Genomic DNA, 25,243 nt, shown 5'->3' on the forward strand with positions numbered 1-25,243 from the left:
CCAGAGCCCAAAAATGAAGGTAGATGTATCGGTCTGTGTCAACAAACCAGTTCTAGGCATTTTCTGCCTAAATCTAATTGCTAGCTCCAACTAGAATAAACCTACTGAAGCAATTAGATTTATATAAGTGTTGACTTATCATTCAATAGTTACTTCAAATGGGCTGTATTAGTTAGGACTAGCAACTGGATTAAGGTCTTTATTAGCCCCATGGCAATTAGTTGTAAAATTAATGGGGTTTAATTGCTTATCCAAGACCAAGCACTTCCATATACTTTGTATTACAACAGGGATAGTTCCAGACAATACATTGTTGCTTGGGAAATCTATCCTACCTTGAAAGTATTGTGATGATTGCAGCTAAATTCAGGGTAATGGGTGATAGAGGTAGCTGGAAAAAAAGCATTGTCCCTGATAACAAAAAAAAATCAATGTGTTTTATTCTGCAAGCCCTGGCTCCACTACACAACTGTTTGTAAGCCATTCTCATAGTGTGGTATTTAAAACGGTAATATTTAGACAACATAGTACACACAAAACCACTCATACATGCTCTGAAGAAGGAATGTTTAGGCCTTACCAGCTTTGGCCACTTCTTGAACAGGGACATCAAGTTCTTGGGACATGTAGCCCAAAACAGAGAAGATGGCAAAGCCAGCTAAGATACTGGTGATGGCATTGCCCACAGTGACTATAAACGTATCCCTACAGAATAATAATAATAATAATAATAATAATAATAATAATGCAAGCACTGAATCAGGAGCCATGGAGTAAAAAAAGTACAGGCCTTTGAGATACTATAGAATTCACAATTTAGAAAATCCAGGGAGGTGTGAGAAGACAATGAATTATACCACCACCAAATTGCCCATATAATGTTCCCAACCTCTTATTTCTACCCCAGTTAAAGTTGAGTATTATTCCTCAGACCAGGAAGAGTGAAAGATAACTTTCCCTAAGAAAAATATGTCTCATTTACTAGCAATCTAGCATGCTAGTCAGGCTACTAACATTTAGCAGCTACCATTATTTAGCCATTTAAAGCAAAATATATGGACCTTCTAGCTTGGTCGAAAGAAGTATTCATTCTTGTGCTATAGCTCCTTGAGTTTTGCTGGGTTTTGCCACATTTTGTCACCTCTGCATCCACTCATTCTATTGTTTTCAGACAGCTGTTTGTAGCAATTTCTTGGATCTGCACTAGGAATCTTGCAAAAGTTTTTTTTTTAAACAGACAAAAAAAAACTAGGGCACAGCTTGCTGGGGGTGCATTCAGACTGATCAAAAGGTCTCAGATTTGGTTCTTCTTTCCAATTTTATATTGGACTAAAATAAACCAACCTGGGGAGCTGGTATAAAAAGTTTCTGATCATACTAGAAGCGCACAGAAAATATTCTGGGATAAACAAAATGTGTATGGATTTTCAGAATAAAATTAGAAAGAACAGGAAAGAACAGAATCTTGGACTTTCTGGCTTTTTCAATCAGTCTGAATGTGCTCTTAGATGAGTGTATGGTTTGAAGGGTAAATATTCTCTGTTTGTTTGTTTTTTAAAGAGCTATAGTGCAAAAGTGCCATTTTACTGTTGCACCATAGCTCTATTAACTCTAAAAATAAAAAAAGGAGAAGGGAATAGATATATTGCATTAAAAATGAATCCACTTGAGAGTGGGAGCAGAATGTTGCAACTGGTGCCAGGAATTGTTAGACAATAGTCCAGGACAACACAAATGTTGTTTGGATGTGGTTTGTTTGTCTGTTTGTTTCTTTGTTTTAAAAGCTTTTTGAAAACAGAAGCTACAAATACTGCAGTTAAACCCAGTTAAAAACACTCAACACATTTGCCCATCTAGAGGAGCCCACAGTTTTCTAATAATAGCTACTTGCTTGTCACTCAATTGACTTTGCAAAAGAGGATTAAGCTAAGGAAAAAAGCACTGAACTAAATGTAGACTCTAGATATGTACATCTTTATGCTCCTATTAAAAGTCCTAGATTGCTTTCTGTCCTCAACCAAACAACCTATCTACTTAGCTTCCATTATTTCTCTGTACAAAATTTATGTCCCTCTTCATTTTATAAAATCTGTATTTCTACTTGTTTTTTTAATTCTACTTCTGCTTGCCACATCCATGATTCCATTTTTAAAAAATGTCAGAATTAATATCTATCCATATTCTCGCTTCTGGGAAAGGAGGCCATTCCAAGAACACAGAGTGGGGACAGATATTAATAGCAACACCTTTCTATGTGTTCTTTCTTTGTGAGGTGATACATTGAAAACATGTACCTGTAAATATTCTGGTGGAAGGTGTTATATGATGCAAAGGTGAGAAGTCCCCCAAATCCCACCCCAAGAGAATAGAAGATCTGCAGAGCTGCTTCAATCCACACCTGGAGGGAGAAAACAATGAGGGGAGGCATAAGAAAAACAAGCATGGGGAGGGAGCAAAATAGTGGAAGTTGACTGAAAAACAGGAAGGGCTCTGCTCCGCAGCCTAAAACACATTCATGCTTTCTGTAATGAGCTCATGCCAAATATATTTTCTGAAAGCATTGACTCAAGCTAGGTTTGAGAAGAAAGTTATAGCTACTACTATGGTAAGGAACAGACACTCCTTACACAGAACATTCCAAACCTAACCTCCTGTGCTGACAGAACTCAAAGGGAAAACTCTATTAGTGCAGAACATGTATCCCTGCCAATAGGTTTGCCGCACTCAATGAAGTGAAATTATTTCAAATGGCTCTGAAAGTATCCAATATTGCCTGTGTCCTGCCATAAATGTCCTCCTTATGAGGGGATCATGTACCCTAAAGGCACCAGATTTCAACTGATCTTGAAAGCTAAGCAGGTTCAGACCTAGTTAGTATTTGCATGGGAGGCCACGAATGAATCCTAGGTGCTGTAAGCCATGTTTCAGAGGAAGAAGCTGGCAAAACAACCCCTGAGTATTCCTTGCCTAGGAAAGCCTTATGAAATTCATGAGGTCACCATAAGAAGACAGGTGACTTGAAAGTGCATATGCTTTGAAGGGCAAATTTTCACTTCACTGATTTTTTTTTTAAAAGCTATACTGCAAAAGTATCATTTACTGATGCACCATAGCACTATGAATGCTAAAAAGAAAGAAAGAATAAAAGAAAGGAGAAGGGAAGGGAATATATACTGAATTAAAAATAAACCCACTTGAGTGGGAACAAAATGTTGCAGCTGGTGCCAGGAATTGTTAGAAAATAGTCCAGGACAAGAGAAATATCATTTGGATGTGTTTGCTTGTTTTAAAAGCTCCTTGAAAACTACAGCTACATGTGTGCATGTGTGTTGTTTTAGCCATGCTAATGTTGCCATTGGTATGCATTACAAGGATGATGCTAAAAAAAACCTTGAATAAATCTAACAATTCCATCTACAATTTTTTTCAAGGAGTGTTCTACTAGTATGAACAACAGGGGACCCAATTAAAACCTGCATGACCTATAACCATTCTTAAAGTGTGGAGTTCTTTTTCTTATGCATCAGCGCAGCTTGAAGTATCCTCTACTGCATACACATGCCTTGAATGTGACAATCCTTCACATGCAGTAGTCAGAAGGACTATTCATGATTAATTCTTTTTATTCCATGGAATAACACAACACAAATCTCACCTTGGGAGACAGAAGCAAGTCAAACTGGGGTGTAAGATAGAATTTGATTCCTAACCAGGCTCCTTCCAGTGTCACACCACGAATCAGGAGCATGATCAGGATGAGGTAAGGAAATGTGGCAGTGAAATACACAACCTGCAAGAGGACAGAGGTGCATGACTAAGCAGTTATTACTTTTGGTATCCATAAAAATATGGGGCAGATTGTCATATATCTTCTAGCATTCAAGATAATGTAATTTGCTGTGACTTAAGCTTCTTAGGTCTAGTCATGCTTGTGGAATGGAGGTGGTAGCGATAAATCCTTTGCTGACTTCTCTATGATAGTAACACACTTTCAAATATATGGAGACTCCTGTCATGTCGCACCTTGGCATGCTCTTCTTCAGATTAAAAAAAAAAACTCTTCCTACAACCTGTCCTCACATAGGTTGGTTTCCATACCATGCAACCCAACAAATGGGTCTTGTTGCCCTCCTCTGAATCCCTTCTAAATCATCTTGCATTTTGTAAAGTGTACTGCCCAGAACTGGGCACAGAGTTGGAATTGGGTTAGTACAGAATAACATGGGACAATTACTTCTAGTTAGTTAGAAAGCACAGCTCTATTAATACAGCCTAAAATCACATTGGTTTGTTTTTCTGAAGCTGCACAACATTAATGGCTCATGTTTGGTTTGTAACAACTCTAATTTTAACAACTCCACATGTATTGTCAACAACTTCAAATGTATTCCACATGTATTGTCAAGTTCCACTCACTGAGTATTCTGACAGATATTGCTACACATGTGTGTAGGTCTCTGCAAGAGTACTTGAGATTTATGAATGGTTCTGAAGGATGGCCCTCCTCATGCAGCAAATAATTGTTTGAGAAGCATATAGGTTCCTGTCCCTATAAACATTTCATAGAACCATAGAATCATAAAATCATAGAGTTGGAAGAGACCACAAGGGCCATCCAGTCCAACCCCCTGTCATGCAGGAAATCTCAGTCAAAGCATACCCAACAGATGGCCATCCAAACACCTCCAAAGAAGGAGACTCCACCACACTCTGAGGGAGTGTGTTCCACTGTCGAACAGCCCTTACTGTCAGGAAGTTCTTCCTAATCTTGAGGTGGAATCTCTTTTCCTGGAGCTTGCATCCACTGTTCCGGGTCCTGTTCTCTGGAGCAGCAAAAAACAAGCTTGCTCCCTCCTCAATATGACATCCCTTCAAATATTTAAACAGGGCCATCATATCACCTCTTAACCTTTTTTTCTCCAGGCTAAACATCCCCAGCTCCCTAAATCGTTCTTCATAGGACATGGTTTCCAGACCCTTCACCATTTTAGTCGCCCTCCTTTGGACATGCTCCAGTTTCTCAATGTCCTTTTTGAATTGTGGTGCCCAGAACTGGACACAATATTCCAGGTGGGGCCTGACCAAAGCAGAATAGAGTGGTACTGTTACTTCTCTTTATCTAGACACTATATTTTTATTGATGCAACCTAAAATTGCATTGGCCTTTTTAGCTGTCACATCACACTGTTGACTCATATTCAACTTGTGGTCTACTTGCACTCCTAGATCCCTTTCACATGTAGTCTCGTTCAGCCAGGTGTCCTCCATCCTATATCTGTGCATTTTATTTTTTCGCCCTAAGTGCAGTACCTTACATGAGAATCTAGTTTTCCAGTATGGAATTTGATCCCTTTGCCAAAATGCTGAGAATCACAGGGTTTGATTTTGGTGGTGGTTTTTTAAAAAATAACTACTGTATATAAAATAATTCTTTTAGCACTCATGGCTGCAAAGAAACAATTAAACATGTGTCTGCTAAAGACATCAAAAATAATTGAATAGGGACAATATGATATATTCATTTGCATTCCTACCTTGTACACTGCTTCTGAATCTGACAGGGCTCACCCCTTTCCCTGCAGTACTCCAAACTACAGTATGTGGAAGTGGTTATTTTAAATTATGTATGCAAATTTGTACCATTAATTCTGAGATGAGAATTGGTGGGTTATTCATAACTGAATCTACATTAAATAGGCAAAACGTTAACAAAGAATGTTGCCATGACACATTGTTCCTTATTATATCCTAGAATATGTAGACTATGTTTGCACTCCTTGTCTTCTGATGCTACATTATTCCCATCCTAGCTGGTTCACATTCTCTGCAGTAACAGACAAATGAGTCTAGTTCTTTATTCCAGGACAAACAAAACATCACACTCTGCCTATGGCTAATTCACATCTTACCTTGCCAGAAGATTTTACTCCCTTTAGAATACAGAGGTACACAATAACCCAGGCGAGAAGGAGACATAGGCACAGATTCCAGCGAATTGCCCCAGGATCCCCAATCCCTGAGCTCTCTTGGATGTGCAGGACATAGCGACTAGGTCAAAAGGAAAACCATCAATAAACAGAAGCACTATCCTTCTATCAGCACAAGTGAGGATCATAGCTGCAGGGACGTAGCCAGGATTTTGGGAAGGGGGGGGGGTCCAGACTAAGTGCCACCATTGTAATGGGGCTTGAGTGAGGTGGCGCAGCAGCACACACCATTCATTTTACCTAACGGAAGGCGGGGTCTGGACTCCAAGAATCCCCCCCCCCCCTTGGCTACATCCCTGATGGGTTTTGGAATTTGTCATGTAAGACCCACAAGGTAAAATTTGCTGTAGTGGTCTGAGTGTTGGACTATGACTCTGGAGTCTGGAGACCAGGGTTTGATTTCCAGCTCAGCCATGAAACCCAGTGTGTGACCTTGGGGAGTAAGTCACACTGTCTCAGCTTCAGAGGAAGGCAATGGCACAGCTCTTCTGAACAAATCTTGCCAAGAAAACCCCAGGATAGGTTCATCTTAGGGTTGCCATAAGTTGGAAAGGGCTTGAAGGCACACACAACAACAACAACCCAGATCACAATGCACTGTAATGGAACTATATTCTGTTTTAACTTTAGCAGTGGCAACACTGTGAGCAACTACACTGTAGAAATAATGCAGTTTGACACCACTTTTAACTTCCAGGGCTACAAAAAAAAACCCAAACCCATTCCCTTCTCCTTTTGTTTTGTGTCTTTTAGATTGTAAGCCTGAGGGCAGGGAACTGTCTGATTAAAAATAATAATTGTAAGCCGCCCTGAGAGCCATTAGGGCTGAAGGGCGGGGTATAAATACCCAAATAAATAAATAAATAAATAAATTTGTAGTTTTGTGAGGCACCAGTACTCTTTTACAAAGAAAAAACACAAATCCCAGGATTCCACAGAATTGAGCTACAACACTTAAAGTGGTGTCAAAGTGTATTATATCAACAGTGTAGATTCCCCCATGCTATAGAATTCTGGGCTTTGCAGTTTGGTGAGGGTCATTTGGAAAGCTCAGCCAGAGATAGAGAGATGGGGGAGGTCACTGAACTACAACGCCCATAATCCCACAGCACGTTGCCATGGCAATCACTCTATAATAGCCTAGTATGATAAACTACTCAAGTTGCAGTGAGTGGCTATTGCTGAAGGAAAAGGGTGGCCTTTGCCAAGCGCCGCCTTTTCATTGGTGCTTTCCTTCCTCGCACTGATGGGTGCTCTGTCCAATCACAGACAGGAGCGTGAGGGACTCAGGCAGGGTAGGCATTTCCATAAGAAATGGACCGCCGTCATTCTCTTCTCATAGCCAAACAGAGCCCCTGCCTGAGCCATCCTCTTTTAAAGTGCCTGTGATTCACACACCTGCCCACTCTCCCTCCCTCCCTCCCTCCCCCCTCTCTCTCTGAGCCTCCCTGCTCCCTGCGACTCCCCCCCCTTTCCCTCTAGTCTCCATTCGAGTCCGTGCTTTTGATGGAGGGGAGGAGGGGGAGGAAGGAGCTTGATCATCCCCAGTCCTGATCGGGGGGTTCCGGACCCCCCAAACCCCCCCCCCTTGGCTACGTCCCTGATAGCTGATCTGTGATATGGTAGCTAAGGGTAGCTTCAGATGTTATTAATATATCCTAAATGAAAAACATTTTCTTAGTAAAAAAAAAATCAAGAAAACCTATAGACTAGTGGTTCTCACACAGTCAGGCAGGACCCCCAGGTTGCTCAAAGGGAGTGGGGGCAGAAGACCTGGTGGCTCTGATCCATCCACCTCCTCCTCTTCTTCCTGAAGTTTTTATGTGTAAAATTTACATATGTGTTGAGTTAAATATTGAATTTATTTAAATAAAACTGTTCTAATTTGAATGAAGTTATTTCCTTATAAAATGTTAAAATATTAATATGCACGAATGTCCAAATGAAAATACATACATTAAATAAAGCTATTTTTATTCATTTACTACATTGGGGATGGCACAACATTCACATGTAGCTGTAAATGTGGGAGGTCTCAAGTGTAAAAAGTTTGAGTATCACTGTTATAGGCTTTCATTCATGATACAAATGGCATCATTTTCACTGTGCACACACAGCAGCCAAGCAGTGCTTCCAAGTGTGGGCATCTAATGAAATTGATCCATTATTTTTATCACTTGTCTGGATCTGTACATAGTTTTGTTTTGTTTTGTTTTTCCTGTACAGAAGCATGTTTCCTGTATAAGTAATGCCAGGCAGGATCTTTTTTGAGAGTCAGTGTGGTGCAGCAGTTTGAAGGTGGAACTAGGAATCTGGGAGACTAGGGTTCAAATCCCTACTTAGCCAAGGAAACCCACTGAGGGACCTTAGGAAAGTCAAATTCTCTCAGACTTAAAGGAAGGCCTTAGAGGAAGCACTAAACTCCCTTGTTGCAACAGCTCCATCGGCTGCCAGTCTGTTTCTGGGCACAATTCAAAGTGCTGGTTTCAACCTATAAAGCCCTATATGTCCCAGCGACCCAGGCTGTTTGATGGACCATATCCTCCCACATGACCTACCCAAACTCTGACATATGCAGGGATGGTAATTCTCTTTATCCAACCCCTTCACAGGCACAGCTTGTGGGAACATGGAAGAAAGCCTTCTCTGTGGCTGATTCCACATTTTTGAATTCTCTCCCCAGGGAAGTTAAAATGTTTCCTTCTTCATGTTCCTTTTGGCAACAGGTTAAGAACTTTCTTTCCAGCACATTCTTGGAAACTGTTTTTTTAGACTTTTATGGTCCTATACTTTAAACAAAAATCTGTTTTAAAGGTTTTAATTGATTTTAATTCTGTTGATATTTAATACTGTTTTAATCTTGGTTTTTGTATGTTTTTAATTATATGTGTTTCATTGCATTGTACCTTTTTGTAAAGCATCTTGAGTCCAAGAAAGAATATAAATAAGATGATGGTTGGATGGATGGAAGGCAATGGCAAACCTCCTCAGAATAAATCTTACCAAGAAAACCTTATGAGAATGTTGCCATAAATCAAAGTCAACTTGAAGCCACATAACAACAACAATAACAAAGATATTCTTTACTCAACTTGCAATTCCTACACCCATAACTTCATGTAGAAATGTTGTAAAGTGAACCCATATTTATATGGATAAACATGCATCCCATTCTGCTCCATGTATGCATCATGAAAAACTCTTGCATGTAATGCTACGCACTCAGGATTCACAAAAGAAATGTCACATAATACACTCAAGTTGTAGGAAGTGGGCCTTAAGTTCTCAGTCTAAAGTATCTGATAATAAGGAACTCAATAATATCTGATCTTGTCAATAAAGAAGGATTTATTTCAACAAAATGAATAATGCCTTGACATACTGGGCTAAATAAGGTCTTGTTTTCGCCTCCTCCACCTTATAAATTTTAATGCTATATGGATTTAAAACTGACTCAGTCTGATTCACATAATCCATAATTTCCATAAGAAATACCAGAGAAAGCGAGAAATGTGATGTGTGTTTGGTATAATAACTTGCTAAATATACCAGTAGATCCATATAATTGTTAGCAATCATCCAGATCATGATATACTCACCTCCAGTACTCCTCACTTGGGCTAACAGTGTTAGAGATATTGAGAGGCACAGCACCATTCCCTGTGTGCATGACATGGTGGTCCAGGCACAGGTCTGTGTTCCACCAGTTGCCACAGTATTGCCAGGGCAAATTATTTGTCAGTGAGGCAAAGAGGTAGAAGAGAACATAAGCAATGATCATGTTATAGTAAATGGCCACTAAGGAGACAATCAGGATTGTGGCCATGCCAACACCTAAAGGGGAGCAGAAATGAAAGAGAGATCAATATAACAGCAGCAATCTAGGGGAGCTGCTTATGTATTTCACTTGTCTTAAGGCAAAATGTAGTGTCAGGAAATCTGAGGCAGCTACAGACAGATAGGCTGGTATGCAACCATTGCAGGAAAACATTTTAGTTGGCCCATTTACAAACATCCGCTCTGTGGCGCAAGGTAGACTGGAGAAGAGTGTGTCTGGCAATATAGGCATAAGTAACTAAAAGTACCTGTTTTAGTTCCTTTCAAGACACACTGAAGCACAGAATTACTTTGGAAAGTTTTTAATTACTGTTTAACTACAACTGCGAGTGCCTCAGACCTATCAGAGTAAATAATTATTTTTGCAAAGTAACTTCCTAAGTTTGGATCCACTGTACCTCTCAATCTGCTTCTCTCATTACAATCATTCCTTTGCTTAAGGTGCCAAGACATTCATCTACCTTGGTTTCATAGTTTGTGAAGGGTGGAAATGATGGCTGCTGCTGGTTGCTTTTACACTGGCAGCCCTGATTTTCTACACTGCAAAGACCAAAGGGAGATGGAGGAAATACCAAGGAAGCCAGCTGAGCACTGCATCATACACACACACCTTTAAAGAGTGGGCTTATCCTCCAAACAGCAAGAGGTCCCAGGCTTGAGAACTGGCCCAATGACAGCTCCATGAAGAAGATGGGAATCCCACATATTGCCAACATGATAAAATACGGAACAAGGAATGCCCCTGTAGGATATAAACACATGATACATGGAAGAGTGGCCTTAAGCAGAAAATGGTAAAACACTGGACAAGGATATAAGAGAATGAAAGGTAGTTTCTCCCTCCCAGTTGTCTTCCACACCCTGCCATCTGCCTGCCTGTCTACTCCAGCTGTGCAGCAGGTAAGAGAGAGGTTGAAACAACAGGATGGGAAAGGAGAGAACCAGAGAAGAAATACTGTACTCTGACACTTGGAGTGGGATCCCATACTATCATTCCACTGACAGAACTGCATCCATCTGCAGAAAACAAAGGTCACACAGTATATATATACCCCACTCACTCCCATGCCAACATTCTCTGAAGATGCCATCCATAGATGCTGGCGAAACGTCAGGAAGAAACTCTTCCAGAACACAGCCACATAGCCCCCCCCCCAAAAAAAAACAGCCACAAAAAACCTATATAGTCACTTATGTTTTATATATGCCCTTATACACATGATCTGAAGGTAATTTAATACACAATACATTTAATAATTTTGTTCATGAAACAAAGTTTGTGTACACTGAACTATCAGAAAACAAAGGTGTCATTATCTCACCCATGTGGACAATTTTGGATTTTTTAATATTTTGGATTTTGGAATTCCAGATAAGGGAGACTCAACCTGTATTACCTTTCGCAAGTTGGAACTAAAAGAATTATTCTAGAACGTGAACACTGTCAGTCAAGAGATACTGCATAGCTATTCTCCCTTTTTTTCACCTTAACAGATTTTCTGAAAGAAGGAGTCATGGAAAACATGCAGTATTACAAATGGAATACAACATCCCCTAGTTCTGCTCTCTGCCCTGGTAAAATTCCACCAAGGATTTCAGCATGAAAGTTGAATTCTCTAAATCAGTCAGACTGAGGTTTATGGACTCTTGTTTTGTGTATGATGGGCGAGAGCTAGAACCTCAGGGTGAACTAACTAGTAAAAGAAATACACTCAGAAAGAAAGAATTTTAAAAGCAGGCATTTCTTTAGACTACCAAACCCATATAAACTTCACAGACCTTCCACATACCAATTTACTCCTGAGTACTGCAAGTTGCTAGTTAGTTTTTTGTGGGGTTTTCGGGCTATGTGGCCATGATCTGGAAAAAAAATATTCCTGAAATTGCACCTGCATCTGTGGTTGGCATCTTCAGAGAATGGTGGCATGGAGGTGTGTGGGGTATATATACTGTGTGACCCTTGGTTGAGGTTAAATGATTTGCATGTTAATCTGTGTGTTGGTCTGCTGGTGAATGGCAAGGTCTCAGGGTGGGGGGATATGAAAGGAGGATTTTTGTCTATTTAATTAGTGATCCATTGTCTGCCTGCAAACCCCTGACCCTGGGTGATGTTTTGGAAATGTGGGGTGAAATTTGGTAGCAATTTGCAAGATTTTCTCTCAATGAAAAGGTCTCAGCTTCTAGAGTAGTAAAAAAGCAACCACCTTTGTCAAAGAAAAGTACTCTCCTTACTTTTTTAGAAAAGCAATGGAGAGAGAGGGTTTATCGTCAATTATCTAGAAAATTCAGATGAGCAGATTTAATTCTGTCAGGAGCTGACACCCTGCTACAGCATAAGCAAAATATTCCTGACGATTTACAGTGTGTAAATGGTTAAAATCTTGTTGCTGATTTTGTCCAAAATGGCATCTCCAGGGGGGTGCTGCCCTTTTACATCCTGTATTCCTGCAAGCTGTATTATACAATGACTCAAGAGGATGCTTGCCACCTACTGATTCACCAGCATTGCTCTTGGAAACACACAGGACACTTGGCAGCAGTGTTATGTATCACACTGAATCCTGCTTAAGAGTAAATGATTCACACAGAATAATGGCCTGCCCTTTTACAAATATTTGCTCCATGCTTTTATATTCTAGAATTCCTCACAAACCAATTGTATGGAATTCTCAACATAGGTTACCATTGGGAATCCCCAAAAGGTTTTGCTCCCATAAGCACACTGGAATTTAAAAAAAAAACCCTGTTATAGTGATAATTATAAAATGGATGCAGTAGAGGAGCAGTGACAGTTATTCACAAAATCCATCCCACCTATCATGTGTAGCTGTGCGAGAAAGAAAGAGAGGAAGGGAAGTAGAAAAATACAACAGTAACACACTAGAGTTTGCTAGAGTTGCCAAGTGTCTCTTACTATAAGAGGTGTCCCATATTTGAGGGCTAGAAATCTCATTGCTTACAAGGTTGTCCCTTATTATAAGGGATGTCCTCTGTTTGAAGGTTGGACAGCTTTTCCTTCTACAGTCTGAACAAGATGCCAAAAAACAAACATACTTTGGGGCATGGGCCCTTCATAAATGTGTGCACCATGTAAAGTATGAATGTAGGTAACAGGTAAATTTCACAAAGAAATACATGGCTAAGTCCAATCAATACTTTAATTTTGTATTTGTGTAGACAGGTACTTCCTGTTTGTCAACCTTGCATGACAAATTTTGACTGCTCTTACTTTGAAAACCTGGCAACACTAATACATACTCACTACAACAAGGCACTAAGGTGGCTTAGTAGTTAAGACACCAATTCTGACAATTGGAAGATCAGAAGGTTGGCAGTTTGAGGCCTGAGTGCTGCATGTGAGCTCCTGTCACTAGTCCCAGCTTCTGCCAACCTAGCAATTTGAAAGCATGCAAATGCAAGTAGATAGGTACCACTTCTCAGTGGGAAGGTAACACCCTTCAGTGCAGCCATGCTGGCCACATCACCACCAGAGCAGTCCTCAGACAATGCTGGCTTTTCGATTTAGAAATGGCCTAGTTGGTTACGACTAGGCATTCATGTCAAAGGGCTACCTTTACCTTTACAAGGCAAAAACAACAGCAACTACTCTACTGCAAACTCTGCCCAGCCCAAACAACCTGCCTCCCACTGCCTTCCTCAGGCTCTGAACTTAACACCCACTGCCCTCCTCAGCTCCAAGGCAGTGGTAGAGGCAGAAGGCCTTGCTCCTTCTATTCTGTGAATACAATACACAGGTTCATCATCATCACCATTGTTTTTATATATATCACAACACCCCCCCCCCCCCCCGATAACAGTAACAGTGTTTGGAGTCCAGGGTTCAAATCACTGTTCAGCCATGAAAACCCACTGGGTAACTTTGGACAAGTTAAACTCTCTCAGCTTTAACAGAAAGCAAAGGAAACCCTTCTGATCATATCTTGCCAAGAAAACATTGTGATAAAGTCACCCTAGAGTTGCCACATGTCAGAAATAACTTGAAGGCACACAACAAGGTTCTGGTGTAAGTTCCATACTTCCATTTTTATATTGGAATAACAAAAGACAGTAAACCAGGCCATATGCTTAGACAAAGAACTTGGAGAAATATTTCTTTTTGGCAAACAGCTCCCAGAATTTACCAGTAGCATTGCTGGCTAGAGAATTCTGGGCATTATAGTTCAGAATGTAACTTTTAGACGCTCTCCAGGGTTTGGCAGAACACAGCCTACAGCCTAAACGTAACCCCCTAGAGCCGGGAGGGGGGGGGGCAAGAGACTGCCAGAGAGATTTTAAAATGTTTTTCACCCCAGGCCCAGAATTTAGACTGCAGATCCAAAAGAGGAATTTTAAAAAACAAAAATTGAACAAGAAGTGACTTTCTAAGAAACAATATGGTGAAAATATTTTAGGGGCAAAAATATTCCTGTGGTTAGTTTGTATTATTATTATTATTATTATTATTATTATTTTCTTATATCCATCCTCTCTTCCAATATAGAGACTCAAGGCAGCGAGAGTATAAAATAATAAATATAAAACAACACAATTTAAAAACAGTACAGCAATATATATATATATATATATATGTATGTATATATATAAAATTAAAAAACCAATTAAACAATTTTAATAGTTAAAACAGTTATAAATTGAAATATAAAGTATTAATATTTTAGTACAATCCCCTAGCCTGGGACAGTTGTCCTTTCCTGAAGCTCTCTATATCCTCCCAGTCTTACACCTTTCTCTTTGTGATTTTTATTTGGCAGAAAGGAGTGCTAAGTTCAGTGTCTTCTGTGCAATCTGCAGAGAGATAGATTTGTCTCACTCACTTAAGTTCTTGTACATCAGCCTTGAACAAAGAGACATCCTGCCCTCCCACCCCAGAACTACACAATAATTTGTGACGGAAGAAGAAGCAAGAAAACAGGAGGCAGCTTGATATGTTTGCTGATGCTAGTAGCAACTGTGAGCTCAGTTATATGGGATCAAGTGATGCCACACCAATCCCCTATTCTGGGTCTTTTCTTTCATCTTACTGCTTGTGTTAAAGAGCTGCAGTGTGAGGCACTCATATGCCCTCCTTGTTGGGGCCAGCTCTACCATTAGGCAGAGTGGGGCAGATGCCTCAAGCAGCAGCTTCTTCAGGTATGATGAAAGGACAGCAAATTATTGATTATAATAACTACTTATTACCAGGAACATCACCATTGACTAAGAGGGAAAGGGGATCTTTCTACTCAGACAACAAAATGTCTTGGGCCAGCCTGCCCAATTTCTATTGTTTGTTTTCAATATGGCTATGAAACCTGTAAACATAAACCATCAAAGAATGGTCACATATTCCACAAAGGGCAAGTAACAAAATCACTGTTGTCCAATGCTTACCTCCCCCATTTGTATAAGCACGGTATGGAAACCTCCAGACATTCCCCAATCCAACACAGTAGCCAATACAGGACAAGAGAAAATCCAGTTTGCCTGTCCAGTTCCCTCTGTCTTCAGGGTATTCATTCTCTAAGTCATCCCCTTGATCACTTGGGGTCATCAACAGGTCTGGAATGACTGGCTGGCAAAGGGAAAAAAGAAAATATTGAGGAGGAAATTAAAGATGTATGTGAAAGGAAATACAAAGCAAATTTCAGAGATCGTGAGGTAATAATAAAAGCTAGAGTGTGGTATACAAAACAAGACAAGCGCTTACTTTACTCCACTGGATCACAATCACAGTTTGCCTCAAGGCGCATTTCCCCAAGCAGTTGCTGTTCATTACTTGATGTGGCAGCATCAGGTCATAAGATGCATGTGCTGATCAACCATCATAAACAAACATCTCAGACAGGACTCTCATATCACATCTTAAATCACTGTTTCTTTCACCCCAATGGAGTCAGTTCACATATTTCAACTATGAAGCATGAGGGGATCAGCTTCACACCACTGGCAGCATTATCCACACAGTGGTCATGAAGCAAACAGTGGGCTCCTTCTGCCCACACAACACAGTAAGGTTTATGTGAGCAGAGCTATTAAGCAGAGTAAATCAAGAAGAGGATTATTCATCGAAACACTCATAACAGCTTCTCTGCTTCATGTTTCAGTCACAAAATGGCATTGGGGCTTTTTATGCCCCAATACATTACATTGGTAAGGCAAAAATACCCCACTGGCAAAATGTAATAGTTTTCTTGGGACAATTTTTTGTCTCAGTGATTTTTTGATCTGGTTAAGAAAAACACAACTGTAAATGCCAAATGTCCATAATGTGGGGACCCTGTTTACTTGTTTATAACTTGGTAAGTGACAATCTTGTAACATGTTTATTTTGTAGGCCCAGTTCTGTGTGAATTCTGGAACACTGGTATCTCTGTGGGAATTGTTTTTTTTTTTAAATTTATTACACTTATTACCCCCCCCCCGCTTTTCTCAAAATGGGGTCCAAGGGAGCTTACAATAATTTTCAAAAGATCCAACTAAAACATTAATTCACAAAATTAAAGATGTGTGTGGGGAATTAAAGGACAGGAACAGAAATCCTGCTGGCTACTATTGGCTGGTTTAAGAATTGTCCAGCTGGGGTGGGGATGGAGCGGTCTTCATAGTAAACATTTTTCACTCGACATGGTCTCCAAGCAAATTTTCTTAACAGTCCAGTTTCAGGTGCTTAATTCGATTAAAAGAAGAACTGGTTGGGTTGGTGGGTGCGTAAGCCACACATTTAGGAGTTCTTCCTTAATAGGGGCTCCAAGTGCACTGAAGAAATAATCCAGTTTGACACCACTTTAACTATCAGAGAACTGTAGTTTGTTGTGGCACCAGAGCTCTCTGACAGAGAAAGCTAAATGTCTCACAAAACTATAGTTCCCAGAATTCCATAGCACTGAGCCATGGCAGTTAAAGTGATGGCAACATGAATTATTTCTGCAGTGCAGATGCAGCCAGGGCCTGGCAACTTTTACTGACAGACTGTCAATGCTCAGTAAGACTTTAACTTTGATTATAAATTTATCTGTTTCCTTAGAAATGGTTCCAGGATGAGATCTTGTGAGAGCCGGCCCAAATGAAGCACTGGCCCTCTATCACTTTTCATCTAGCACCACGGCAGGCTAGAGCTAGAAAGACTGTGCTCTCTTGGTCAGTTTCCATGGAGACAAGGGAAGAAAGTGTAAGTGAGGAAATGGAACTAATAGTGAAGCACAGATTTACCTTCCATATGTTTATACACTGTTAGGAGCACATGTACAACTCCCTGTACACAGAACCAGGCCACAAACATGCCTGTACACGGTCAGGTTAATCTAACATAGGTAGAAAGACAACTACACAAGTACGGAGCAGGCATGTGCATCCAGATGTCACAGATGCCATTTAATATATGGGCATACATACATTGTCTACATAAACGGAAGAGCTTTCCTACCCTTCAATAGGGGTTTTGTTATTGTTAGCTGCTTTCGAGTCAGCTAACTCATGGTGACCCTGTGAATGGACATCCTTTATAATAATTTTTTTTTCCTTGTAAGGGACAAGTTTTCTGGCCATTAAATAGAGGCTATTCCATTATAATAAGGGACATCTGGAAACCCTAATTTAGTGATAAAGAGGACTGGATTACTTAGAAGAAAACATGGGCAGCACAGCATATTCAGAGTGCCCACAATCTACCTTTTTGCATGTCATAATAATGATGCAGATTTTAATCCAGAAGCCACACAGAAATGTTCTTTTGAGGCCATATTTCTCTGTTTTACTAATACCCATCACTGATGAAGGAAAATCTAACAATGTTAAGGCCATCCATGCAAAATGGGAGACAGGGATGCTGGAGTGGGGATCCACTCTGGGCTGAAACCCACTCATCCCCAGGAGGAAATTCATTCAATTTGGAGAGAAATCCACAAACACTGCCACCCCATTCACACAGCATCATACTCATATACACAAATCCACTCACTCCCCATTGAAAACACTGTAAAGCAAATCCTCCCCACCCAGTTCTGTTTTCACTGATTTTTCCTCGCTTTCTCCTATCAGGATGTTCTTTCCTGCTTCTCTAGCAAATGTATTATTTTTAGAAAGCTTTTTCAGAATTGGCCACAAAAGAACATTCTTGGTCCTGTACAGAAACAGGAAGCCCCAGTGTGTCCATTAATGAAACACAGGGTGTGCATCTACACTGTGGAAATAATGCAGGTCAACACCACTTTAAGTGTTATAGCTCCATGGTATAGAATCTCGGGATTGTTAGTTTGACAAGGTCTTTAGCCTTCTCTGCCAAAGTTACTGAAGCTGCTGTGCTGAATACAGGTTTATCTAGTAAGATTTTTTGTGTTTGTGTGGTGCTGTCCATCGTACTTTGCATTTTATTTATTCTTCATGTGTGCATGTAGAATGCATGCACAAAAATACATGGTTTTTGGACCTCCCAAGTTAGTCTGAGCTTAGCAAGACCACACCCTGGGATCTGCACTCTGAACCAATGGGACACTTTACAAAGGCAACCAGATGTAGAAGACATTGCAATAATTCTAACTATTCAGAAACTTTGGCGGGTCCAAAATGGTGACTGGGGTCATCTACATGATAATCATGGTTTATAAAGCCCTATATGGCTTAGGTCCAGACTACCTGAAGGATCACATCTCCCTATTCTCAGTGTCTTTAGGTCCTCAGGGGAAGGCTTTCTTTCAGTCCCAGCACCATCACAGGGTCATTTGGTGAAGACATGAGAGAGAGCCTTCGCAGTGGTTGCTTCCACCCTTTCAAAGGCTAGGCTTATCCCTTTCTTGCTCTCCTTTCTTCAGCAGGCAAAAATAAATGTTGGTTTAGTTTGAGGAGGCTTTTAATGACAGGGAGCCTACTTATAGGAGCCTGGGTGGCGCAGCGGTTAAATGTCTGTACTTCAGCCACTCACTCAAAACCACAAGGTTGCGAGTTCAAGACCAGAAAAAGGGCCCAAGGTTGACTCAGGTTTGCATCCTTCCGAGGAGGTTGCTAAAATGAGTACCCAGATTGTTGGGGGGAAATTAGCTTACAGTTGTAAACTGCTTAGGTGGTCTGAGAGAGTGTGACTTGCCCAAGGTCACCCAATGGGGTTTAGGGCCAAGCTAGGAATTAAATCATGGTCTCTAGAGTCATGGTTCAACACTCAATGCTAGCTGTCTAAATTCTAAATGTCCTTCCCACAAATTGAAAACCCCAAGAGTTCATAGGTTGTTAGGATGTTACCATGGCAGTGAAGGTGGAATCATAGCAAGATCATTGCATAGTGCGAAAGAGTCCCTGGAGATCCCTGGCATTCCCCCCTGATGATCACCTATCCAAATACTAACAGGCCTGCTTAGCTATGTGCTCAGTGTAATGGTCATATAGCAACATCTAGAGAGCTACACATTGCACTCACATAGGAGATATGACGAAATAGTGCATACCTGGGGTTATAATACATAAGAAAAGGAAACTTTATTATTATCAAGCTATAGAAACAAAGTATCTACTGGGCATGATGGAAATGAGATCTGTGACTGATATAACGGGATGTGATTACGGTCCAAAACATACTGCAGAAATAATCCAGTTTGATACCACTTTAATTGCCCTGGTTCAATGCTAGGGAATTCTGGGAACTGTAGTTTTGTGAGACATTAAGCCTTCTCTGTCAGAGAGCTCTGGTGCCACAATCAACTACAATTCCCAGGATTCCCTAGCATTGAGCCAGGGCAATTAAAGCACTCAAACTGGATTATTTCTGCAGTGTGATTTGGACCTATATCACCTTTGTGCCAGGAACTCACATCCCAATCAAGTTTAAAAAAAATTGACCCTCCAATGATTGGACTATTTAGATGGCAATTGTTCCTTTCCAAAACAATATGCAAATCTGACAACAGCCTGTCTCTCCATATGTTGCTTGCAGTGAGAAAAGCAAATGCTAGTTTTTCATAATCTTCTTTGCCTTTTTTTTGAAAACATGAAGTCAAGTTTAAAGTTAAAGCTACACTGTGCACTTAAAAATAATTACGTATTTCAAGGCCCCATGAGTCAAGCATTCATTAGGTAAATTATCTAACAATGGATGCTTTCAGACAAGGCATTTATTGTGCAACTATTTGTTTCAAACACAGAATTTTTCATTGCACCCCAATCTCCTTGCTTTCTGTACATTATCCTCCCACTGCTTCTGTCTTTTTTTAAATAAGAGAAAATCCATAGAGAAGGGGAACGTGGAATAACCACACGGTGCCTCTTGGCTGGTAGCAGTAGCAGCTGCCCACCTGAACTGGAAGCACCTGAGGTTTCAGTGGGATAATGGTGTTTTCAAGCAAAATTTTTATGCTTTTTCCTAATGTCAAAATGTTATCTGCATTTATTGTGGCCAGTTTGATGAAAGCATCAGAGACAGCAGACATGCCTAATGAGCAGGAAAATGTACCATTAGATATTCCCACATCAAGCCTTATAAGTGTATTATTAATAAGTACCTGATGGATGTGATAAACAGCTTTTTGCATGAAGAGAGTTTCTTGTGTGTGTGAGAGAGAGAGAGAGAGAGAAACTGTACTAAAGCCTCTCTTTTTTTTTACTGATTATGATAATCATGTCTGTACCATAAATTGACAGTGCCTGAAATTCCAATCAATGAAGCAACTCCAGATTTTAATCCAATGTTTAAATCAGCTGTTTGAGATGTACCTATTTAAAAGTCATACTAAAAAGGGATAAAAGTCATGCTAAAATGTGGATTCTCTATCCCACTTTCATGGAAACCATCATGAAGCTGGGCTCCTGAGAAAACTTAGTAGTCATAGGATAAAAAAGAAATCCTTTGGGGTATTGGAAACTGATTAAAACAATGTTCCTGAGACTGAAGTGGAGGCTGGTAGATTCCCCCCCCCCCCAGTGTGTCAGGGACTAGCACAATATTTGTTCACATTGTTACAATTGTTGTTTCTTTCTTGGAAGCTTACTGTGGACCATCAGCCAATGACTCATGAATTAATACTGCTTCATAGATCAACATTTTGAATAGTGCCAGGTAAAGGAATAAAAAGTAATTAATAAACGTAAATGAACCGTTCACATAATGGAGGAATATGAACAATGCAGTCCCTCTTCCCATATATATATATGGTGTTTTGGTGTTCTTCGGAACACCAAAAGAAACCCTTAAAGTAAATAAAGTTTGGCTACCAGTCCTGAAGAACACCAAAACCAGGACTCAGCAAATGCAAATGAGAAACCACCCAGGGTCAGGGGCTTTCCCAGCAGACAATGATCACCAATTAACAGACACTAATCTTCCTTTGCATATCCTCCTACCCCAAGGAGGCCATCAACAACAGAACAATACCCAGATTAACATGGGAATCACTCCACCTCACCCAGGATCACACAATATATATTTATATACCCACTCTTATCCAGGTCAGCATTCTCTGAAGATGGCAGTGAAACATCAGGAATAAACTCTTATAGAAGATGGCCACATAGCCTGAAAAATCCACAAAAAACTATAACAAGAACAGTTTTCTGGTTACTCCAGATTATATGCATAGTTAGCAAATAGATTTTGGGGAAAAAACTCCAGAAGGACCTCTTCAAACTGGAAGAATAGGCATTAAAATGACAAATAAAATTCACTGTAAGCAAGTACAGTAAGAAGTGATGGGTACTGAGAGGAAAAGATCAGAGTTGGTGTGACAACAGAGAAAGACTGGGCTTAAAGTGGATCGCTTAATGAAAATTCTCACAATGGTAAACTACTCTAGAAAAAGGGAAAATTCTAAGTTGGGCATAATGAAAAAAGGAATTGAAACTAAAATTGCTGATGTCATAGTACCTTTATACAAATCCATGGGGTGATCAAACTTAGAATAACATGTTCAGATCTTATCACTGTATCTGAAAAATGATACTGCTGAGTTGAAAAAGGCACAGAAGAAGGCAACTAGAATGATCAAGGGGTGGGAAGACTCCCAGGTCAGGGAAGATTGCAATGTTTGGTAACATTTAGGTTAGGACAAAAGAAAAAAGTGGTAGAAGGGTTCATTATTCATGTGTGGGTGTCTTTCATAATAGTAGAACCCAGGATTATCCATTGAAGCTAAATGTTGGCAGACTTCAGAACAAATAAGATGAAATATTTCTTCACACTGCACATAGTTTTAACGATGGGATTTGCTTCTACATATGTAATAATGGAGCACAACTAGGACTGCTTTGAAAGGGGATTAGTGATACTTGTGAAGAATAGCACTTTCAATGATTATCAGCATGTTCACCATATAGTGCCTCTAAAATTAGACACAGCATGCCACATCAATACAAGGTGATGGGGAACATACATGGGAAAGTTATTGGGGAGCAGGCACTGCAGTTCTGGTAATCTCTAAATTAGTATGGGAGCCAGATAAGCTTGATGGTGGGTTCTAGGAACTGTAGTCAAAAATATAACTTTCCCAGCCTCTAGATAACATTGAGCTAGCATGAAAATTGTGTGTGTATGCATGTGCTTTCAAGTCACCTGTCGATTTATGGTGACCTCATTAATTTTTCATAGGGTTTTCTTAGGCAACGAATACTCAGAGATGGTTTTTGCTAGTTCCTTCTTCCAAAATACAGCCTACACCAAAGGAAAACAGCACTGACTTTATCAAAACCTGAGCAAGGCCCTTGTTTGTTTGGTCTGATATCAGCTGCATGAGAGAGACTTTTGATTACTCAGTGCTCAGAGACAACCATTAAGCAGGAAACAGGATATCTGTCCTTATTTGGGAATGTGCATCTTCATAAATTTTGTTCTCAGAGGCAAGAATCTACAATATTATCATTTTTCTCCTCACTGTGAGAAAATCTTTGAAAACTACACAGCTTTCAAAGATTATTCAAAGTTTGAACTTACTCTATGCACACACACACAAATGCACAAACTGGTTTTGGGGCTTTTTTTGCACAGAAAACTGGATTTTCTGTGCAGAAAAAAACAAGTCCTTGTACAAAATAACTAATATTATATGTGCAAAAAATAGCATTTGTCTTTTAAAAATACTAGTTTTCAGGTGCATGACTAATTATGATTACTTTGTTCCTCAACCTGGCAGGAATATGTGAGATTACCTTTGCTGTTCTACCCCTGGCAGAAAAATGTTGCTGGTTGGCTCTGGGTGGAGTCAGAAGTTTCAGAAAGAGCTGGAGGGTGTGTGTGTGTGTGTGTGTGAGAGAGAGAGAGAGAGAGAGAGAGAGAGAGAGAGAGAGAGAGAGAATGTAACAGAGGCGGGTTACAAACCGCCACTTGGGACGTCCTCAGGACATCCCAGTTCAAAAAGGGGGCGTCTCTTCCAGACGCCCCTATTCCTGTTACGGACTCTGTCCGTAACAAATGGTGGCGGCTGTTCCACACGGCCGCTGCCATCTTGACGTAACGGACGCTGTGCGTCTGCACGTCACACGGCGCTAATGACGTTGCGAGTGCACCATTGGCGCCTCGCGGCGTCATTAGCGCGCCGCCAGAAGAAGCTCCATTTTGGAGCTTCTTTTTTGTTCTGTAAGGGAGCCGCGCAGTTTGGCTGCGGCGGCTCCCTCGCGGAGCAAACAGCAGCACCGGGAGACCGCCGCAAAGCAGCGGTTTGTAACGCCTCCCCGGAATCTGTCTTGTATCAAGTCAGACCATTGGTCCATTTACCTATTCTGGCAGATGGGCCAATAGCAGCAATGACTCTCCAACTTTTCAAGCAGGATTATTCGGCACTCTATCTCAAGAATCCTGGTATTGATCAATGGTCATTGGTTGTATTTTTATCTATTGTTCTATGTTCTTCATTTTATTGTTCTTTCTTTTGTATGCTGTTACCCACCTTGATCCAATACAGGGAGAGGCAGGATATAAATAAATATTATTATTATTATTATTATTATTATTATTATTATTATTATCATCATCATCCATCCAAATATTAACCGGGACTGGCCTTACTTAGCTTCTAAAATCACAAGATCAGGCCTGTGTTCAGGGGAACATGGTCATTGTCTCCTCATGAAGGTATAAAGGTGGGAGGTGAAATGAAAAATCACTAACATAAGAATGTTGTTATTGTGTAACTTCAAATTGTTGCCAACTTATAGCAACCCTATCATGGAGTTTTCTTGGCAAGATTTGTTCAGAGGCAGTTTGCCTATGCCTTCTTTTCAGGCTGAGAAAGTGTGGATTATTGGGTGTGTGGAAGGAAGGAAGCAACTCGATGATGAAATCCTAGAGGGCCTGTATATGCAAAGACTCAAGCAGACCTGGCTAGTGTCTTGCACCACCAATTCCCAATGTGGACCGATACTGTAGACCACCTGATGGCTTGTGCCAAAAGATAGGCTACCTGCTGTTCAGCATTCCCCAACATCTCTCCCTTTTTCCATGCCTTGATGTCTCTCCCTCATCACTCCAGCACCTGTTACACTTTGGATGCAGAGGAAGAGCCAATAAATTCAAACACAGCAGAGAGTGGAGCCTCACACCTGAATGTCTTCTCTCCCAACTACACCCAGATTGGCAGAATCCTCCTGGCAGAAACACTTGCCACCCACCGGGGGGGAAAGCAACTGCCTTAGGAGGCTGGATGGCTACATCGGACAAACCCAGCTTTCTGTGCATGGCTGTTTATTGAACCTGCTCATTAAGAAAATAGAAGAACAAGAGCAAGAAGAGTTCATTTTGAAATGACACTGCCACCTTGCTTTGCCCTGCCCAACATGCATGAGACAAATTATTACTAATTCCCTGGTCCCTGAGTAAGCACCCTCTGCCACACGCAGCTGAGGCTGTGCCCCTCTCTTCCAGCCTTGTTAAGCCTCCCCATTGCTTCAGCAATCCTCCTCCTCCCTGGCTTGTGCCATCTTGTGAGGTACCTCCGGTACAAATTGCTGCCACTCTTACCTTCTGAGAATGGTGCTCCTGACCCTTCTTCATTGTGGAGTTGCGTTGCTATGCACTCCCTTCCTGCATTCACAGGCACACACACTCTCTCTTCTCCACTTGTTCAGGAGATGTGCTGTTTCACTCTCTACACAACAATGGGAAGGACAGGAGGAGTATCTGAAAAGTACTAGCAGAACAACAGATCTCCTTCCTTTCTGAATCACTCCTTGACTGAGTCTTTCTAGCACAGGAAGATGAGCACTGTCTAGAATAAAGCACAGAGAGAGAGAGAGAGAGAGAGAGAGAGAGAGAGAACACTACTAGGGAGGGCTAGTGGCAACACAGGCTAGCTGGCACATTGGTATGCTTGGAGTTAGAAGGAAATTGCAATCTGTCAAGCAGCAAGCGAAGAGCAGCAAATGTCCATGTACTCAAGGGATATGAATTTGGGAGCATGGAAGTATTGATGATTAATTGCCAGGACTGCCACATGATCCCTTCATGGGATGAG

General features: G+C 40.7%; 1 protein-coding gene across 2 annotated transcripts in view; it reads right to left on the reverse strand.

The window, feature by feature from the left end:
• LOC149321795 (sodium-dependent proline transporter) overlaps positions 1 to 24,955 on the reverse strand; it is a 41,278-nt gene extending 16,323 nt beyond the window's left edge. For both annotated transcript variants that reach the window (XM_089528672.1, XM_089528682.1), the window contains exons 1-8: positions 24,751 to 24,955; positions 15,216 to 15,396; positions 10,435 to 10,566; positions 9,587 to 9,821; positions 5,910 to 6,048; positions 3,656 to 3,790; positions 2,295 to 2,398; positions 581 to 705 (exon numbers count right to left, since the gene is read on the reverse strand). In XM_089528672.1, coding sequence (XP_089384798.1) covers positions 581 to 705; positions 2,295 to 2,398; positions 3,656 to 3,790; positions 5,910 to 6,048; positions 9,587 to 9,821; positions 10,435 to 10,566; positions 15,216 to 15,396; positions 24,751 to 24,783 — 1,084 coding nt within the window. In that variant the 5' untranslated portion in view covers positions 24,784 to 24,955. The remainder of the gene's footprint in view (positions 1 to 580; positions 706 to 2,294; positions 2,399 to 3,655; positions 3,791 to 5,909; positions 6,049 to 9,586; positions 9,822 to 10,434; positions 10,567 to 15,215; positions 15,397 to 24,750) is intronic.
• Positions 24,956 to 25,243: the final 288 nt, after the last annotated feature.

Source organism: Sceloporus occidentalis, unplaced genomic scaffold (genome assembly GCF_023333645.1).
Source record: "Sceloporus occidentalis isolate IW3139 unplaced genomic scaffold, rSceOcc1.0.p SCAF_1, whole genome shotgun sequence".
In the NCBI taxonomy this organism is placed as follows: Eukaryota; Metazoa; Chordata; class Lepidosauria; order Squamata; family Phrynosomatidae; genus Sceloporus; species Sceloporus occidentalis.